Below are 19,806 nucleotides of genomic sequence, written 5' to 3' on the forward strand. Positions count from 1 at the left end.
CTGTGGTATTGCTATGCTACCAGTATATTGGCTAACCCTACTCTAAACAAGTAAATGGTTTATCCCCTGTATGAATCCTCTGGTGTTTGACAAGGCTTTTCTTTTCACTGAATTGTTTCTTACACTCTGTACATGAGTAAGGTTTCTCCCCTGTATGAATCTTATGGTGTCTGTGGAGATGGTCCTTCTGTAAAAAGCTTTTCCCACACTCACTACATCTGAAATGTTTCCCCCCTGTGTGAGTCCTCTGGTGCCTGGAGAGGTTTCTCTGAACAAGGAATTGTTTCTCACACTCTGTACATGTGTAAGGTTTCTCCCCTGTATGAATCCTCTGGTGTGTGAGGAGATGACACTTCTGTGAATAGCTTTTTCCACACTCTGTACATGTGTAAGGTTTCTCCCCTGTATGAATCATCTGGTGTTTGATGAGGTTTCCCTTATCACTAAATAGTTTGTCACACTCAGTACATCTGAAAGGTTTAACCCCTGTGTGAATCGACTGGTGACGGGAGAGGCTGCCCGAATGCATGAATTGTTTCTCACACACAGGACATGTGTAAGATTTCTCCCCTGTGTGAATCTTCTGGTGTGAGAGAAGCCCGCTCTTCTGTGAAAACCTTATTCCACACTCTCTACATGTGTAAGGTTTCTCCCCTGTGTGAATCTTCTGGTGTGAGAGAAGCCCGCTGTTCTGTGAAAACCTTATTCCACACTCTGTACATGTGTAAGGTTTCTCCCCAGTGTGAAACTTCTGGTGTGAGAGGAGATGGTACTTCTGTGAAAAGTTTTTTCCACACTCTGTACATTTGAAAGGTTTTTCCCCTGTGTGAATCCTCTGGTGCCTGGAGAGGTGGCTCTGACCATTGAATTGTTTCTCACACACCGAACATGTGTAAGTTTTCTCCCCTGTGTGAATCCTCTGGTGTGATAGGAGTTTCCACTTATGTGAAAAATGTTTTCCACAGTCTATACAGGTAAAGGGTTGCTTGCTAGTGTGGACACAAAGGTGTGTGATCAAATCCATATTCAGTGAGAAGCTTTCCCCACACTTACAACAAAGGAAACGTGAAGCACTGCAGCTCCTTCTGGAATCACTTTCGTATCTTTTACTTGACACATTCTTGGAGTCAGTCTGTGCAGTGAGCTGTACAAGGCCTGTAAATTCACCCTCCTGTGGCACTGGTTCCTTACATGTGTCCAACATGTGGTAGGAATCATTGGTTTTTGGCACTTCTGGGCTGCAGGAAGTGAAGCAGCTTCTGGACATGTAAGAGCTCCAGTTCTGCTCCTCGTTCAGGCAGTTCTCTAACAAAAGTAAACAAAAAAGACAGAGCTCAAATGGTTTCAATCTGGAAAGCAAATGAATAAAAAATAATTTGCAGAATTTACTTCATCAACAAAATGTTCTGTTTACTCTATACCCATAGCTTTAAAACAGTGGCCCCTGGATATCCAAAACCCCCAATGATTTGGAGGTGTTCCCCAAAGACCTGCAATATGTTTCTGGCAGTTCACACAGTGAATTAATTTTGCTAGACATATATGTATTAATTCCTGTATTGATTATATACGTGTACATTTACATCCTCCAAATCATAATTAACATTGAATTTGGCCATGAGAAATAAAGTTAAGGAAATGGTGGTCTATCATACTAGTTAGTTAATACTATCAACCGAACCTGACAGAAATATATAGTGTAAAGATAAGTGAGAGAAGTATACATGGGCATCTAAACACGGCCCAATTGCTCCATTTTGTGTCTACATAGTGGATTAAGTTGAAAAAAGACGTGCGTACACACACACACACACACACACGTGTCAAAAATGAACAAGTGTTTAGTGTATACAAAGACACATACTCACATTTTGTTAAAATCTCACAGGCATTAATATGTTAAGGTCTTTGCTGCTGCTGATCAGATATTCACCCAGCCCTGCGATCTGAGAGACAGATTCCCTGTACTGCTGTGATGCTGAGATAGTCCGACACAGACTCCCTGCTCCCGCGTGTGCCTTGATCATAACTGATCTGCACTATTGTCCGCGTCTTCATTTTGAGGGACACCTACCTGTACACACCTGGGATATACCTAGTGATTACAGATTCATCAGATGAAATCCGGTTTACTGAACAAATGCGTTGGGTCACGTGGATGAGGTTGAAAAAAGACACACGTTGGCTGATCCAAGAGCTATTCTGCTGACGTCAGAGGAGAGCCTAGCCGATACTTGCTGAGACTGCCCCTGTGCACGAGGAACAACATTGTTGCAAACTCGGGTTGCTGGAGGACTAACACAGTAACACCAGCAGTGAGTTCAAGAGTTACATCGCAGAACGGAGAGGGCAGACGGCGGTTTCTCCGATGTTGGCGAATAAGTTCAGCTCATACAACGCTTTCATACTTTGGCAATATTGTGAGCTTGAATTTGTCCAAGTTCATTTTTATTAAACCTTTTTACACTTGGATATCACACTAGGATCGGGTGCTAAAAATATATATCTCTCTCAAATGGAAATATTACTGTATGCTCATCTGCATGTCTTACACAGGTCTGCAACCCTGCCTTTCGCCATTATAACCCAGCACACAGCACTTCCACGGCAGCAAGGGATTCTGGGAAATGACATGCAAATGAGCACACAGTGCCACCTTTTGCTTCAAAACCATTCAACATGGTTCCCTATAGGCTTAAGCTTGCTGCATGGTTAAATTTTTGGTTCAGGAGTCCAGAACCAGGCTCCTATCAAGGTAAGGTTTAGAATTTTCATCATGATACAGGTAATCGCATCAATTTAGAGCTTATAACCTGCCCATTTAAACAACAATATGGTATTTAAAAGGTGTGTATTAAAATATATCATACATTTGGGCAGTTTTTTTGGCACTATATATTAACTTTCTAAATTTGAGGTATGTTTTGATATTTGGAGTGCTCGTTTTGTATTATATGATGATAATGAGCTTAATAACAAGACAGGTTTGTCATTTTTAGGACCACAAATTATTTTATTTTTTTAAGTTTTTTAAACTGGTATTGATTTATGCATGATTTTAATATATACATGCATTCTCTAATACAGGGGGCGCAAACTTTTTTCCCTGCGCCCCCCTGCCGGCTGTCCCCTCATTCCCGCGCCCCCCCCAACCCCAACTTACCCGCGCTCCGGCGTAATGACGTCACGTTGCCATAGCAACGTGACGTCACATGACCTCACAGCGTCATTTTGACGCCGCGTTGCCATGGCGACGCAGGGAGGAAGCCGCCGAAGCCACGGTAAGTAAGGTTTACAGAGGCCCTGCAGCTCCCCCGGCACTTAATTTAAGTGCCTTCGGGAAGCGCGCGGGGCCTCTGTAAACCCCGCGCCCCCCGTCGGCAGTGTCGCGCCCCCCCTGGTGGTCGCGCCCCACAGTTTGCGCACCGCTGCTCTAATACATAAATACTATATTGTTTATATGGATTTTTTTTTATATATTTGAGATAAATTTTATTAGTATAGACAGTATATTAATTATATATTAAAGTGAAGATTTTATATGAAGTTTATATGAAATATTATGCTGGTATCAGTACTTATAAATTATTTTTATTTTTGTATGTATATTTATAAATGTTTATGTATATTAGTATTGTTTGTCTTACGTTTAGGTCTTTTAATATACTGTGTCTATATGTTTTATGGTTGTACTATCGTTTCATTGCTGACTAATTGGAAAGTCTGTGTATATACCCTGTTCTTTGATTCCCATTGGTCCAACACTTGCTAGCTTAGGTATTTATACACTAGCAGGGGATCACATGACTAACCCCCTGAAGAAGTGTCAATCAGACACGAAACGCGTAGTGGTGACGTCAATGCAGCGACGCGACGTCCGTGACGACGGACATCCGGGAGCTGCAGCCCTAACCCTCCACGAGGAGACGGACAGGAGAGAGTGTGAGGTTCAGCTTTACTAACTGGTGCTGGACCCTTTCTCATAGAACAACTGGAAACTCTTCTGTCCCTTTAGGTTCTGGTAACGGATCCTTCACCTCAGAGTGTGTTCTGGTCATTAGGATCAATTATAACCCCATCTAATTCAATGTTATTTGTATATATATGTATATGTATATGTATATATATATATATATATATATATATATATATGCAATAGGAGCTCGCCACAATGTTACATCCACTCGCCCGGGGCGTACAAATGTATAGGTTTGTCGAACACTGTATATATATGTGTGTGTGTCTGTGTGTAAACACACACACACACACACACACACACACACACGCACGTATATGTGTGTGTATGTATATCTATACACACACCTATGTGTGTATATATATATACACACACACACACGTGTATATACATAAACACACCTATATCTATATACACACACACATACACATTTTTATATCTGCGCCAATAGAAATCTTAGGGCCCAGGACATATTAAAGGAGCAGAGATAGGGGAACGAACCCCTCGGGATACTGTGGCTACCAAAACCGTGGTGGTTCAATTTGTGCAAGTCCCTGGTAGCAAGAGGTGGACATCCTTTAATATGTAAAGACAATAAGCAACCCAGATTCTCAATGAAAATGATTTAAATATTAAGTTCACATATGATCATAATATCAATCACATTCACTATCTAGACCTCCTCCTGTATATCGACCATAACATGACTATACAAACGGATATTTTCCGTAAGCCTAACTCTCGTAATACCCTGTTGTCAGCTCAGAGTAATCATCCTCGTTCACTTATCAAAAGCATCCCTAAAGCACAGTTCCTCAGGCTTAGGAGACTGTGCTCAAACCATGATAGCTTTCTGGTACAATCAAAAATTTTAGCCGAACGTTTCTCAGCTAGAGGTTACAAGGATAGCGATATCAAATCAGCATTCGAATCAGCAAATCTTGCTGAAAGATCCACATTGATTAGGAAAACTAAACATTCTGGACATGCATCCACGCTTCAATCTTCTTCCAATGACGGGAATAAAAGTCCCTTATTTATATCAACCTATAATCGCCAATCTCATCTTATAGGCGATATCTTTAAAAAACACTGGCGGACCCTGTCATTGGACAAAGATATTAAGGAATATGTACAAGATGGACCCCGTTTTGTTTTTCGCAAATCCCCAACTATAGCGACACATTTGTCGCCTAGTTTGTTTAAATCACAAACAGGAAAGGCACATATACAGGGAATACCAAAAGGCTTTTTCTCTTGTGGTGTCTGCTCCATGTGTAGGTATGTTAAACCGATGAAATCAATCAATGTTGGTAAAAAGAGTTTCTATGTTAACAGCTTTATTAACTGTAATTCCAGCTTTGTAATTTACATTTTGTTCTGTGGATGTGACCAACGGTATATCGGGCGTACGATTAGACCCTTGAAAGTACGTATTGCCGAACATGTCAGATTAATAAAAAAGAAGGATTTGGTACATCCTGTACCTAGACATTTTTCCTCGTGTTCAAGAGGGGGAATTACAAATTTTTCCTATGCAGCTCTGGAACATATCCCTAGCCACGTCAGGGGAGGAGACAGAGAGAATATACTAAATAAACGTGAAATGTTTTGGATCTATTCCTTGGGTACCCTTTTTCCATCGGGTATAAACCAGGAATGGGAGTTAAAACATTTCCTGAAATAGTTACATATTCTATATACATCCCCGTGAATATTTTCCGGGGTATATCCATACTTATATCTCTCTGTCCTATCCTGTGGAGTGGCTTAAGGGAACTTTTTATGTTGCATGCCTTTTTTATGTTGCATGCCTTTGTTTACCGTTTTATTGGTAATGATATCTATGCGACAATATTGACAATATTTATATTCTGTTATTGTGTTCTATTGAATATCCCAAACAAGAAATCATTCATTTCTTAATGTAGTGAGTTGGACTATATTTAAGTTCATACACGTTGTTACAGCTTAAAGAGTACTATGCCATTCGACTACTCATCAAGAGACACCCACTATTCCATGTAGTGAGTTGGATTATATCCAAAGCCATATGCATATATTAGAAGCCTATAAGTTTATGTGCATATATTGTATATGCTTTCCTAACATGTATTTTTTCTTATGCAATATCTATCGGGATGAATCAGCAGTCTTTGTTTTTAACTCACGTTTTTTAATCATTTTTTATTTTTAAATTTCTTTTTCTTTGGGATTATTTATGTAACTTTTCACTTGGTGTTGTGCCTTAAATGTAATGATCTCGCTATGGGTGTGTATGAAACTAGCTAATGCACATTATTCAGCAGGTGAGAGGTTTTACCCTCCACACCACTATGGCCAATCATAGTGCAGTACACCCTATATAGAGATCATCCCAGGCATAGGGAGTTACTCTTTGAAAAAGTCCGTGACCCGGACGAAACGCGTCAGAGGTTGACTATGGCTGCTGTTCACTTGCTTGTTCAATAAAGTTTTTTATTTTTTCTACATGCGTTTGGCTGTTTAGAGGAGTCGTGACCGCGGCGTCACTCGCTTTTTCACATATTAAAGGAGCAGCCCCCCCCCCCCTCGATTAATCCCCCCATCTCCCTCCTTGTAATCCCCACACCGCAAAGCGTAGTGTGTGTTCCTTAGGGGTGAGAGAACGAGATATTGGGAGAGACAAAGGGGGTGGAAGGAAGGAGAGGAGAAGGGGAAAGAGAGCGAGCGAGAGCAAAGGAGATCGAGCGAGAGCAAAGGAGATCGAGCGGGGGGGGAGAAGAGACACAGAGAGAGACACAGAGACAGAGAGACAGAATATTCAAATGGTCAGCAAATTCCAGAGGTAAAATGGAGGGGAAAAAAAAGTAGTTAACAGATGGTGTTTTGCGTAGAGAGTAAAATACAGAGAGGAGGCAGCGTGGGCTAGACTTGTGAGTGTCCATTACTGAGGAAAAGTAGCTTTGTTTAGCCTGGGAGTGGGAACAGTTGAAACCAGATAGATTACATTTGTAGGGGAGGGTGTTAGAGAGAGTATGAGATTTCCTCTAGGGGCACTCAGAGGAGCGAGTGCAGGAGCAAAGAATGTATGTATGGCAGTTTTGCCAAGGTCTGGGGATAAAAGGGTGAGAATGGCAGAGAAGTGGGGCATGTAGAGCTAGAGAGCAAGATTGGGCAAAATTCTAGTTCATGACAAGATCTTCGGGATCAGTAGAGTAGCAGAGAGGAGAGGGGGAGGGCAAAGTGGAGCTGAGACGTTAGCTTAATGAAACGTTGGTCTCTGCAGAACTGAGGGGTAAATGGAGGTGAAGAAAAGGAGAATTGAGAGAGAGTAAATGGGATGAAGTGATGGTCAGAGAGAGGAAAGGGGAGAAGAGAGAATTAAAGAGAAGCTTCTGCATTATCTTCGCATTTAGCGTCTGAGAGCACAGGCAGAATACACTGGTCAAACAGTGGAAGGAGCCCTTGAAAAACTGTTCTGTTTTTCCAAATGTATTTCCAACCTTTATACTCGTGTGAGACATATTGCTCCTGTAACTCTGCTGCATGGGGTTTGTTCCAGAATAATCAGCAGGCCTAGGGGCTTCCTATGCGAGGCAATTAACCCTGAATATTCCCTAAAAGGTGACCATACTACTTGTAACAAGATAACCTTTGTTTACCCCAAAGTATGTTATGGTTCGCACCATCGACAGAAAATGAATCTATTTCACTCTTTATTGTGGTTAGATGAGCCTCAGTGTTTGGTTCTTCTCTCTCAGACTTAATCTCTAACGTCTCTGGTACAATCACTGGGAAACCTGCCAACAAGAAAAGGAAAATCCATCATGTAAAGCTGGGAGTGGGAACTCTTCCTGTGATATCACTATACAGAAATACTGTATACTGATTCCTAAGGGGAGGGGATAGGTAACTGATTGTACTTTATTATTAACCCAGGGTGATGAGTGTTTTTACCAGAGTTCTGAAAACATGCTGGAGTTTATGGTTCTACCAATGTTCAAACCTCAATAATGATAACAATATTCTCAATATAACCTTAGATAAATCATGTGTTTGTTTGTAAATAAAACTTATTATTGTATCCATGCTTTAATGTTATTCTCCTCAATATTGTAAACATTTCAGTCCATTAAAAAAAAAAAAACTGAATAGAAGATAAGTGAGGATACAAGGTTACTTACCACCAACAGGAAATGAATCGATTTCTCTCTTTATTGAGGTCACATGATCCTCAGCGTTTGGTTCTTCTTTCTCCGACTTAATCTCTAATCGCTCCGGTACAACCGTTGGGAAACCTGGCAATAAGAAAAGGAAAACCCATCATGTAAAGCTGGGATTTGGGGCTCTTCTTATGATTTCACCTTCTCTGATATTGGTATAATGTAATACCCATCGTAAAGAAATGTTTTACTAGCCCTTCTGGCAGAAATGGACAAATATAGTTGAAGACATATTACATTTTACCTGCGGGTAGATCTATAAAAACATAAGAATAATTTGGGAGTTTGACTCATGTTAGCTATGGCACACCTGTGAGCACGTGACCTGTATATCGGACAATGGTTAATACACACAGCTATCTAGCCAACTCACTTATCTCTATGCATGGTCCCTCAAACAAACAAATTCCCCTTTGCTGAAGCTATTGGCTGCTGGCTCTGCAGTTACTTGTATGCGAATACGAGTGTGAATGAGACACTACTGTTGTAATATCTCCTCCCGGCACCCTTGGCCGTGCTCAAGATACAGGGGAGGAGAGGTGCAGTGTCCCCCCTCAAGGAAATCGGAGGTGACGGGCGCGGTGGACACAGCGGAAGGGGACCGTGGACTCTACACTATGTGAGCAAAATGACCATCAAAAGCAAAGAGTTACTACCACACGCCGGGAAGCTATCCAAAAATGCTGTTTTAGATTATACTGGCTGTAAGTGCAATATTGTTCTTAATCTAGTCTTTTGTAATAAATTTATTGTGCCATGATCTTTTCTCTCTCTTATTTCTATTGCAACTCTATATGTATTGATGACCTAACCTGTCTAGATTAACCCCTCACACTCCGGATAGGAAAAGAATTACAACACAAGCTATGCAAAATTGTAGTGCATGAATTCAAATGTATGAACTTTAAGGGTTAATTAACCTGTATTGATACAATGTTATCTTCTCTTATTTTTTATTTTGGACTAAAAAGAACATACTTGAGACAACGCGCCGGGGGACATCTTTGCTCACATTTGGAGGGACGAGGAACTCTCTCCTGGCCTCTGGTTGCTGAGCCTAATCCTCCGTTAGCACAATTAAGTTTGTTATCACTGTATATTTGTAATTAACTCATTTACATTAGGTTAGTGTTCAGCACTGCTTTTTTTGTTTTGTTCAATAAACCTAAGGCCTGGTCATGTGTTTAATAGGCAATAAAAACAATTATTGTATTTTTAATGCAATTTGTAAGCAATGTTTACCTCTCGTTGCCAGATTGATTAAAATACTTAATAATTTCTGCCATATTTATTATAACTACTATAACCGCAAAATAACCAGATATCCCCTCCTTGCAAATTTCAGTGTCTTCAAAATATATACAATACTCACTTAACAAGTGCAGATCCATGCTGGTAGTGGGCAGTGCTCCTCTGTCCATGCTGGTAGTGGGCAGTGCTCCACTGTCCATGCTGGTAGCGGGCAGTGCTCCTCTGTCCATGCTGGTAGTGAGCAGTGCTCCTCTGTCCATGCTGGTAGTGGGCAGTGCTCCTCTGTCCATGCTGGTAGCGGGCAGTGCTCTTCTGTCCATGCTGGTAGTGGGCAGTGCTCCTCTGTCCATGCTGGTAGCGGGCAGTGCTCCTCTGAAGGTGCTGAGATAGGACGGTCCTTGATTTAGATTTGGTGGATGTCAACTGTACCTGTATAAAAGAGAAGAAATGTAATTAGTACGATCTGTTTGCTTGTACAAACATACAGCATTTAGTATGAGCTTTCAAACCTAAAATTATTAAACACACAACAACCCCAAAAATGAGTCAGAGAGACAGGGACACCAACACACACATCTGGTGCATCTTCAAATAGGAACCTAATTAAAAATACTACAAAATACATTAATGGCTCAGGATTGCTATAACATAACCATCTAGTATAAAGAGTCAGGGATCAATAGCTATAAGAATAGCAATTCCCTCCTAGTGCAACATAGTAACACACTGTACTGTGCTATAGTATAAATAAAAAAGCAGATACACCTGGTGCTCCCGTTTGGCATCAGAGAGACTTCTATGTATGTATGTATGTATGCGTGTATGTATGTGACCTGTGGGGAGAAAAGGGAAGGGATTTTAACCCCTGCTCTGCCTAAAATGATAGGCTGATAGTAGTGCTACGGTGCTACATCCAGGATAGTTTATAACCAGACAGACGAACAAGAAAATAAATCCACTTTACGGTGAGCCCTCAGATACTGTGGTTAGAGAAATTGTTATATGAATTATAAATAAAACGTCATATTTTATTAGAACGTGTATAAACACTAAACGACGATAGGTAGTTGCGCTAATAGTTAAAATGTTGCCAAAGTCTAAGTGGTGTCAGTTCAGTGTAGGCGCCTTTCTGGAAGCATAATGCTTCTCTTTGGCTAAATAGGGGACCAAGATCATAGTCATTTTAGTGGAATATAATTATTATTTTTTGCGTGTTCACAGGGTTAGTTATTGTAATGTCTCCGAAGATTTATTCATATGAAGATGACTATATATTTGAAAATTTGCCTGATGCTTTTAGGATTCTTATATTAACCTATAAGGTATCTAGGTGTAAGTGGACCCTTTGCTGTAGTATAATTGGGTTTTGCTTACACGGGTATTTCCCCTTAATAATGGAAATATAGGTATTTGTGTTGAATCCTCGCTATATGTGTGACAGGCCGATTTAAATTGCTGTATCCATGGGGAGCGCGGGCAGTTGCAGATGTAGCGCGCTCTTCCCCCAGGCATTTAAATTAATAAATTATTATAGTTATTTGAATGTAGAGTTAGAAGTGTTACTTAAACACTTCATTTCTCTGGGAAGCATATGGTTACAAAATGCCTTTGAGATGCATCCGTTGGTCAGACCTCCCTGTGTATGGAGCCCCTTTGAGACAGTTATCCCATAACTTCACAGGCACAATATATAGCAATCCTGCCGCAGTGACAGATATAACAGCCTGACACCCAAGTGACCATAGAGGATAACAGCCCAGGTATATCTGCAGGGTACCTTGCAGTTAGGAGGGGGGTCCCCGGCGGTTAGGGGGGCTCTGATCTCCTCTGCTGCAGTCACAGATCCGGGTCACTGCTATTTTTCTAATGTTTTGATTTCTCCGGAAGTGGAAACACTGACTACATCCAGGTCACAGGTCTGTGTCCTACTGCGCATGCTCACACGCAGGGGATCATGGGAGTTGTAGTTTTTATAGTTCAGTACAGATTAAGTGTCACATTCTGTGTAGATTAGAAACATTTCCCAGAGACTGTGCTAGGGAAAGTCTCTGACAGGCAGAGCTGGGGCAGCACAGGCAGAGCTGGGGCAGCACAGGCAGAACTGGGGCAGGTTAGGCAGGGCTGCTGGTTTTGTCTGTGAAGTGCAGGTTGCGCTGATTTTATAATTTCATTTATTTTCCAAGTTGCAGCTGAGACAATAACAAACCCCCCTGCTCTCCACACAGACCCCCCCTTCTCCCCCACACAGAGCTCCCCATAGAGCCCCTGCCCCCCCCCCCCCCCCCCCCCCCACAGCTTTCCTCCTGCCCCCCACACAGAGCTTACCCCCCGCCCCCCACACAGAGCCCCAGTTGGTATATCTGGAGAGATTTCGGGGAGATATTGTTAATTTGAGGGACCTTTGCGAGGGTGAAAGTGGGACAGCTTGTGAACTTTGTATTAACCCTTGTCCTGTAGGCAGGTCATGTGCTCACAGGTGTGCCGTACGTGACAAATGGTTTAGACCAGGGGGCGCAAGATTGTTCAGGGTGACACAGCGCTCACAGAGGCCCCGCGCTCTTCCCCAAAGCATTTAAATTAAATGTAGTGGATCACACGCAAGGCCTCTGTTAGTTCCCCTACATTGTCGCTGACGGCTTCAGGTGACACGTTGCCATGGCAACGTGGCATCACGTAACACGCAACATCATTTAACGGTGGAGACAAGGTAAGGGGTAGGGGGGGGGGGCAGGCAGGGGGGAAAGTTTACACACCGCTGGTTTAGACACACGCGAATTGCATCAATTCAATCAATAGATTCAGCCGGTCATCACGGACGCAACAAGACTAATCACGACCGTCTTAATCCTAAATTTGAGTGACAAATGGATATCTGTCCTTGCCACCTCTTACCCATGCAGTGCGTGGTCTCAGTACATGCCACTCTGTGCCACTAACACAGTAGATGACATCACATGATATTCCCATTTTTTTTTTTTTTTTTTATTATTACTTAAATTTTTTATTAATCATTTTTCCAAAAGTAAGAGGGGTACAAAAAGAAAAAAAAGAGGGGAACAATAAAACGGTACAAAATTGCAAATAGTCTGATTACACATTAGGAGGGGAGGAGAGTATGGGAAGGAGGGGAAGGGGACAGCATTTGAAGCCACGTAACATATTAAATACCAGGTGAGGTATAACATCAATCATAAATCATGAATCATAAATCACTCTGTTCAGAATAACTTAGTCTAAATATGGGGATAGACCTGCATGTCTAAACCAAGGGGCCCATGTTTCGGAGAATTGTGAAGTGGAACCAATTAGGTAGGCAGTGAGTTTTTCCATGTAGACTATATGCCAGATTTTGTTATTGATTTGGTTAAAGGATGGGGGAGTCGGTTGTTTCCAGTTTTTGGCGATGGTGCATCTAGTAGCATTTAGAATTTGGGAGATAACTTTAATGTCTTTTTTGTTACGATTGGCCATTGGTTTTCCCAAGACTGTATATATCGGGTCCTGTGGGACAGTGATTCCCAGAACCCTGTGTATTAAAGCAAACACTTCCCTCCATGTTGGCTGAATTTTTGGACACGACCAAAATATGTGCAGTATATTCCCCCTTTCGACACAACCACGCCAACATAAAGGAGAGACACCCGGGAGAAAGGAGTTCAACCTGGTAGGAGTCATATACCATCTATATATTAGCTTGTAGATATTCTCCTTAATCACCACACAGGAAGAATTTTTGGAGGCAGCCTCCCAGACATCTTTCCAGACATCAAGGTCCAAATTGGTATTTAACTCCTCCTCCCAGGATGTCATATATTTATCAGAGATTTGGCTATTTTTGACAGGCGTCAAACTATGGTATAGCCTGGAAGTAATGCCCTTCATAACAGGCTGACGTACACACCAGTCTTCATATAGCGTTAACACGTGTGGTTGGTTTGGCTTGTAGATGGATTGGATATAGTGCCTAACTTGGAGAAATCTGAAGAATTCAGAGGAGGGAATATCGTGGCTCGTTTGTAATGAGATGAACGGAGGGACTTTACCTTTGATGAGAATATCATTAACTCTTAGGAGTCCTTTTTGGACCCAAAGGTTGGATTGTTGGTTATTAGTATAAAAAGGGAGGGAGGGATCTGAAAACAGTGGTTGCATGAGGGATGAGGTATCAGTCAGTTGGAACCTAACTTTAAGGGAGTCCCAAAGATTACATGCAAAAGATAACACCGGGTTTGTGTAAACCTCAGCTGGTCTGGATTTTCTACTAATCCAGAGGAGAGTCTTAATTTCGCATGGGGAGCAGATCGATTCTTCTAGTTCGACCCATCTTTTTTCGGTTGGGTTTGAATGCCAACTAACTAGTTGCCCTAGTTGTGCCGCTCTATAGTACTTTTGTAGGTTTGGAAGGGCTAAGCCTCCTTCTAGCTTAGATTTATAAAGGATATCTTTGCGGACTCTAGGACGTCTATGTTGCCATACAAATTTCAGAATTTTATTTTGAATATTGTTTGGAAGAGGTACAGGATTCTAGGTAAGATGTTCATTTTAATAGTGGCGATCCTTCCGAACCAAGAGATGATGTATGGATTCCAGGTGGACAAGTCTTTTGCAACTTGGTCAAATAAAGGTTTAAAGTTTGTTTTGTATAGGGATGAGTAGTCTTTTGTTATTTGAACCCCTAAATATTTAATGTGGGTCTGATTCCATTTGAAGTCAAAATTAAGTTGAAGTAACTTTACCATATCCTTGGGAATGTTTAAGCTCAGAGCCATAGATTTAGAGTGGTTAACTTTGTATCCTGAGAGGGAGCCAAACTCCGATAGAACTTGGAAAAGGTTGGGGAGGGAGATAAGAGGGTTTGAGAGCGTCAAAAGTATGTCATCCGCATAGAGAGCTATCTTGAATTCCTTCTGTCCAACATTGATACCCGTGATATTGGGGTTCCTTCTTATTTGGCAGGCTAGTGGTTCAATTGCCAAAGCAAACAACAAGGGGGACAGTGGGCACCCCTGTCTGGTTCCGTTCGATATTGGGAAAGGGTCAGATAAGGAGTTATTCGTTTTTACTATGGCTGTTGGAACAGAGTATAACGTGTTTATGCCAATCCAGCCAATCAAAAGCTTTTTCAGCGTCTAGTGATAGTAATAATGATGAGCGTGAGGTTTGTTTTGCTACATGTATTAAATTCACCGTCCTCCTTGTGTTGTCAAGTGCTTGTCTGCCCAAGACAAAACCAACCTGGTCCGGATGGATCAATCTTGGAAGAATATTGTTTAATCTAGTGGCCAAAATTTTCGCGTATAATTTTAGATCTGTGTTTAATAAAGATATAGGTCGATAGCTAGAGCACATCATGGGGTCTTTTCCATCTTTTGGGATTACTACTATGGTTGCTCGTAGCATATCTCTGGGTGGGGGGAGGCCTAGAAGCATCTCATTAAATACTTTGGTTAAGTGTGGGAGGAGTGTTATGGAGAATTTTTCTTCTTCTCTCACCCCCATAACAGCTATTCACGTATAGACTATATTTTAATTGACCAACAAGTTAGCGATAACATTTCCTCTGCAATAATTGGCCCCTCTGCTTGGTCAGACCATTCTACAATTATAACTAAACAGGATGGCCTCACCACCAAAAACAAAACAAGGTTGTGGTCCTTAAATTAATCATTATTGTCGAACCAACAAAATCTCCCAACAATTGGTAGAGGAACTGGTCCAATATTTTGACATAAATAACACCCCGGACGTTTCCCCTTTTACCCTATAGGAGGCCCATAAATCTGTGCTTAGAGGTAAGCTGATCGCTCTGGCTTCTCGGAAAAAGAAGGAAAAAACGGAACACATTGTGACATTAACACAAAAGTTATCAGAACTAGAAAGTATCCATAAAGCAAAACCCTCCTGAAAAAACTATAGACAAATAATCTCAGTTAGAGGGCAATTAAATCTTTTGTTAGTGACAAACGCAGAGAGAGCTATACAATGGACCCAACAGAAATACTATGAAAAAAGCAATAAGGCAGATAAAATGCTGGCACGTAAGCTAAAACAAAAGCAGGTTAAAGCTAGGATCCATAATATTTATACTAAGAATGGAAAGATATCAAATAGCCCCAAAGTTATAAGTGACGCTTTTAAGGAATACTATACATCTCTTTACAATCTGCCTGGCCCAGTGGGAGAATCGGCTAAAAACAAAAAAGCGAAAAAAATTCAAAACTTTCTAACTCAATGCCGGCTCCCCACGCTGGAACCAGAAGATATAATAAATCTTGAAAAAACTATAGAACTCCCTGAAATCTTGGCGGCTATCAAATCTTTGAAAAATGGGAAGGCCCCTGGTCCGGATGGATTTTCAAATCTTTACTACAAAAAATTCTCCATAACACTCCTCCCACACTTAACCAAAGTATTTATTTTTAATAAAGTTCTTGAATTAAAGCATACCCTGTGTGTCACCTCTCTCTGGAATGCACCAGCAATTATTCACAAACGTTTAGATTTTTTTTGAGGTTGACAGTGTTTGGGGGACTGCTGGCCATGTACATCCAGGGCTCATAAGAAATTATCTGCCTCTTCTGGGAATCTTAATGAAAATTGCTTCGGTCTTTGTTTACGACTAATCGGAATGGGAAAGCCCATCTATAGCGGATCTCGTTATCTCTGAGGACCGCTGTGACTGGACGGAGGCTTCGTCTTCTTGAGATTGTAGATCTGGAAAGATCTTGGAAAATCTGGATCATGGAGTCTTCAAAGTCCACACAATCTTGATTCCTGCAGCCTCTCATTATTTTCTCCTTAGTAGTGTAATAGTGTCGTTTGATTATTACATCCCTGCATTTCCGAGGATCCGCGAATCTTGGACCTAAGGCTCGGTGCGCGCTGTCCATGTGCAGGTCACTTGTTAGAAAAGACGGAACTATTTGGGTAAATAGTTTTGTTAGATGGGGTTGCATCTCCCCCGGATCAACTGCTTCCGGGATATTTCTTACTCTAAGGTTTTGCCTCCTTTCCTGATTTTCCAAATCATCGACGGTGTCATTCAGGTTCCTGATTTTGTCGTTAAGTCTGAATAGCTCGTCTTCCATTGAGCCCTGACTCTGCAGGGATTCTTCGAGTTTATTTTCCAGCTGCACTGTTTGTTCTGTCAGGGAAGTCAGATCTGCCTTAAATTGAGGTGATTTGGGAATTTTCTCCTGTCTCTTGGCCTTCTGTGTCAATAAAGTTTTCTCCTTGTTGTGGCTAATCCTGTTCACGCGCGGGCGTGGATTTCGGGAATTGGAAAGGCTGTTTTCAAGAGGTAACGGGACACTAAGGGGATCGTGGCTTCTTATCTTTTTTTAGGGGGAGGCATCCCTGTACATTCCGCTGGCGCGGGAGGTCTTTTCAAGAAATGTCAGCTGATTTGTAGCGAAGTCCATGTAGCTGCTTCAGAGTGCTCCCATCCTCCTCTATGCTGCATGCACACCCCCCTATATTGTATTTTTACACCCAAACCAACCCTTCATTAATCCCTGAAGCACCAGATGGATTGAAATATAATATCTAATGATATTATCATGACAGGGGCATTAACCCCTTACCTAATCAGTGACACAGGGGGGGACAAAGAGAGGAGGGGGGGGAGAAAGAGAGGAGGGGGGGGAGAAAGAGAGGAGGGGGGGGGAGAAAGAGAGGAGGGGGGGAGAAAGAGAGGAGGGGGGGAGAAAGAGAGGAGGGGGGGGAGAAAGAGGAGGGGGGGGAGAAAGAGAGGAGGGGGGGGAGAAAGAGAGGAGGGGGGGGAGAAAGAGAGGAGGGGGGGGAGAAAGAGAGGAGGGGGGGGAGAAAGAGAGGAGGGGGGGGAGAAAGAGAGGAGGGGGGGGGGAGAAAGAGAGGAGGGGGGGGGGGAGAAAGAGAGGAGGGGGGGGGAGAAAGAGAGGAGGGGGGGAGAAAGAGAGGAGGGGGGGGGGGAGAAAGAGAGGAGGGGGGGGAGAAAGAGAGGAGGGGGGGGAGAAAGAGAGGAGGGGGGGGGAGAAAGAGAGGAGGGGGGGGAGAAAGAGAGGAGGGGGGGGAGAAAGAGAGGAGGGGGGGAGAAAGAGAGGAGGGGGGGAGAAAGAGAGGAGGGGGGGAGAAAGAGAGGAGGGGGGGGAGAAAGAGAGGAGGGGGGGAGAAAGAGAGGAGGGGGGGAGAAAGAGAGTGGGGGGGGAGAGAGGAGGGGGGGAGAGAGAGGAGGGGGGGAGAGAGGAGGGGGGGGGAGAGAGGAGGGGGGGAGAGAGGAGGGGGGGAGAGAGGAGGGGGGAGAGAGAGGGGGGGGAGAGAGGAGGGGGGGAGAGATGGGGGGGAGAGACGGGTTGGGAGGAGAGACGGGTGGAGGGAAAGAGACATGGGTTGAGGGGAGACAGATGGTGGGGAGAGGTGCGTGGGGTGCAGAGTAAGAGGTGGCTGTGAGAGGTTAGGGGGAAAGAGAGGGATGGGGGAGAGAGATGGGTGGTAGAGAGATAGAGGTGAGGGGGACATGATCTTCCAATGTTAACGATCTGTTATTTTCCTCTGATATTCTTCTTCATGTTTATTAAGCTCCATGATAATCATGAAGTGAGGGCTGGACTTCATATCTCAAAACCTGGATGTGAAGACACTGCATGCGTCATGACACCAACATGATGACAACACACGACTCAGCTGAAGCGATTTGCGAACTCTGCATTATCTTCTCATTATACGACACAGTGGTGCACCTTGTGGGATTCAGAGGCTTTGGCTCCTAAAACAGTGGGGCGATCGAACTCCTGAGCCTATCAATGATCTCTATATTGAACTAGAAGCCACAGTTGCGTTTGCAGAGATGAACTGATATTACACCAATGATCCATTACAAGGATACTGGGTGTCTCTGCAGCAATTCAATATTTAAGCCTACCTATGTGCTAATTAGTAACTAAACTGAAATAGTGCTAACTTTGTTGCTACAAGAGTACAGATCAGTGTATCTAAATCACTAATGCTAGCACAGGATGCAAACTCTACCTAAGTGATAGATGACACAATCCAACACTAAGGAGTAAAGAATATATCACAGAAACGGAGCGAGAGAAAAGACCTCAAATATTGCACTCAAACTGCTTAATACTGAACTTTTACTACATTTGCATTTACAAAGGGTATGTGGAAAGTAATATAAATCGTAACTTTTAGTCAAATAGCCTATAAAACCCCAATACATAGAGTATAGTCGGGGAAGTCAAAATATCCTTGGAACAATTAGAGAACAGTCGCTCTTACGTTTACAATAGACACATAGAAGCACCGCAGATAAGCTGCAGTCACACAAAAGTAACAACAACATTAGTCAACACAAATCAGTGTATTAGGGGTAACAACCAACACTGATCCTTGTTTCTCTATAATAGATACAATGTAACCATGTATTTGTAATCATAAGTGCTACAGGTAGTTTGAGCGCAAACCCAAATCAATTAATGAAAATTAGTGTAAACAACACAGTGTGTAAGTGATGTAAAGAACAAATCTATGTCACCAAGGAAAGATGCAGCTGGTGTTCAGGAGTTTCACAACACCTCAAAAGACGTCATCAAAAGTAAACAGCACAAAGAACTTCCCTCAGATGAAAATATGGTGATGGTCAAATAAGGAATCCCGGGAGTCAGGTGGTGAAAAATAAAATCCTATTTATTCAGCACAATAGAACAAAAAACATCACCCCAGGAGGTGAACAGGGTTCTCCTACGCGTTTCGGACAGTAACGTCCTTTATCAAGGTTTATCAGAGTTTATTAAAGATATTGGTCTATAGCTTTTGCAATTTGTCGGATCTTTTCCTGGTTTGTAAATCAGGGACATAGACGCCTGTAGCATATGTTCCAGGAATGATGCATCCGCCAGCACTACATTAAACGTGCGCAGAAGATGGGGGCTAACAACTTGGCAAATTATTTATAGTAAAGATTGGAAAATACATCAGGGCCTGGCGCTTTAGAGAATTTCAACTGTTTACTATGGAAGAATTACTACAAGTTTTAAAGTATTCTTGCAGCTTCTCTCTCTCTCTCTCCCCTGCTCAGTCTGGGAAGATCCGACTCTACTAGAATGTCCTCCAATGCCTGACTCGTGTTTATGTTAGGCCAGGTCCCCGCTGGCCACGGCAGCGCCTGCTGTGGTGGATGCTGCAGGGGCAAGAGCCGCCCCTCAATGGGGCCGGGCCCGCAGCGAGGGGGGGGGGTCACTGTGCTGCGCCGGCAGTGACTCCTCCTCTCAAGAGAATTGAGAGCAGGACACGTGACGGAGCGCTAGACCACGCCCCTTGGCGGTTCTGTCAATGAGAGCGAACCTCCCGGGTGACGTCACTCCCCTCCCTGTATTTCCCCATACAGACCAG

General features: G+C 42.8%; 2 protein-coding genes across 2 annotated transcripts in view; one reads left to right on the plus strand and one right to left on the minus strand.

Annotated features, from left to right (window-relative positions):
• The window catches only part of LOC142472728 (uncharacterized), a 313,204-nt gene that overhangs the window by 150,611 nt on the left and 142,787 nt on the right, over window positions 1–19,806 (plus strand). The window lies entirely within an intron of this gene.
• The window catches only part of LOC142472589 (uncharacterized), a 62,949-nt gene that overhangs the window by 26,366 nt on the left and 16,777 nt on the right, over window positions 1–19,806 (minus strand). Inside the window, exons 7-11 of the mRNA XM_075579658.1 lie at window positions 16,050–16,719; window positions 9,554–9,848; window positions 8,143–8,256; window positions 7,621–7,758; window positions 42–1,305 (exon numbers count right to left, since the gene is read on the minus strand). Coding sequence (XP_075435773.1) covers window positions 42–1,305; window positions 7,621–7,758; window positions 8,143–8,256; window positions 9,554–9,848; window positions 16,050–16,719 — 2,481 coding nt within the window. The remainder of the gene's footprint in view (window positions 1–41; window positions 1,306–7,620; window positions 7,759–8,142; window positions 8,257–9,553; window positions 9,849–16,049; window positions 16,720–19,806) is intronic.

Source organism: Ascaphus truei, chromosome 22 (assembly GCF_040206685.1).
Source record: "Ascaphus truei isolate aAscTru1 chromosome 22, aAscTru1.hap1, whole genome shotgun sequence".
Classification (NCBI taxonomy): Eukaryota; Metazoa; Chordata; class Amphibia; order Anura; family Ascaphidae; genus Ascaphus; species Ascaphus truei.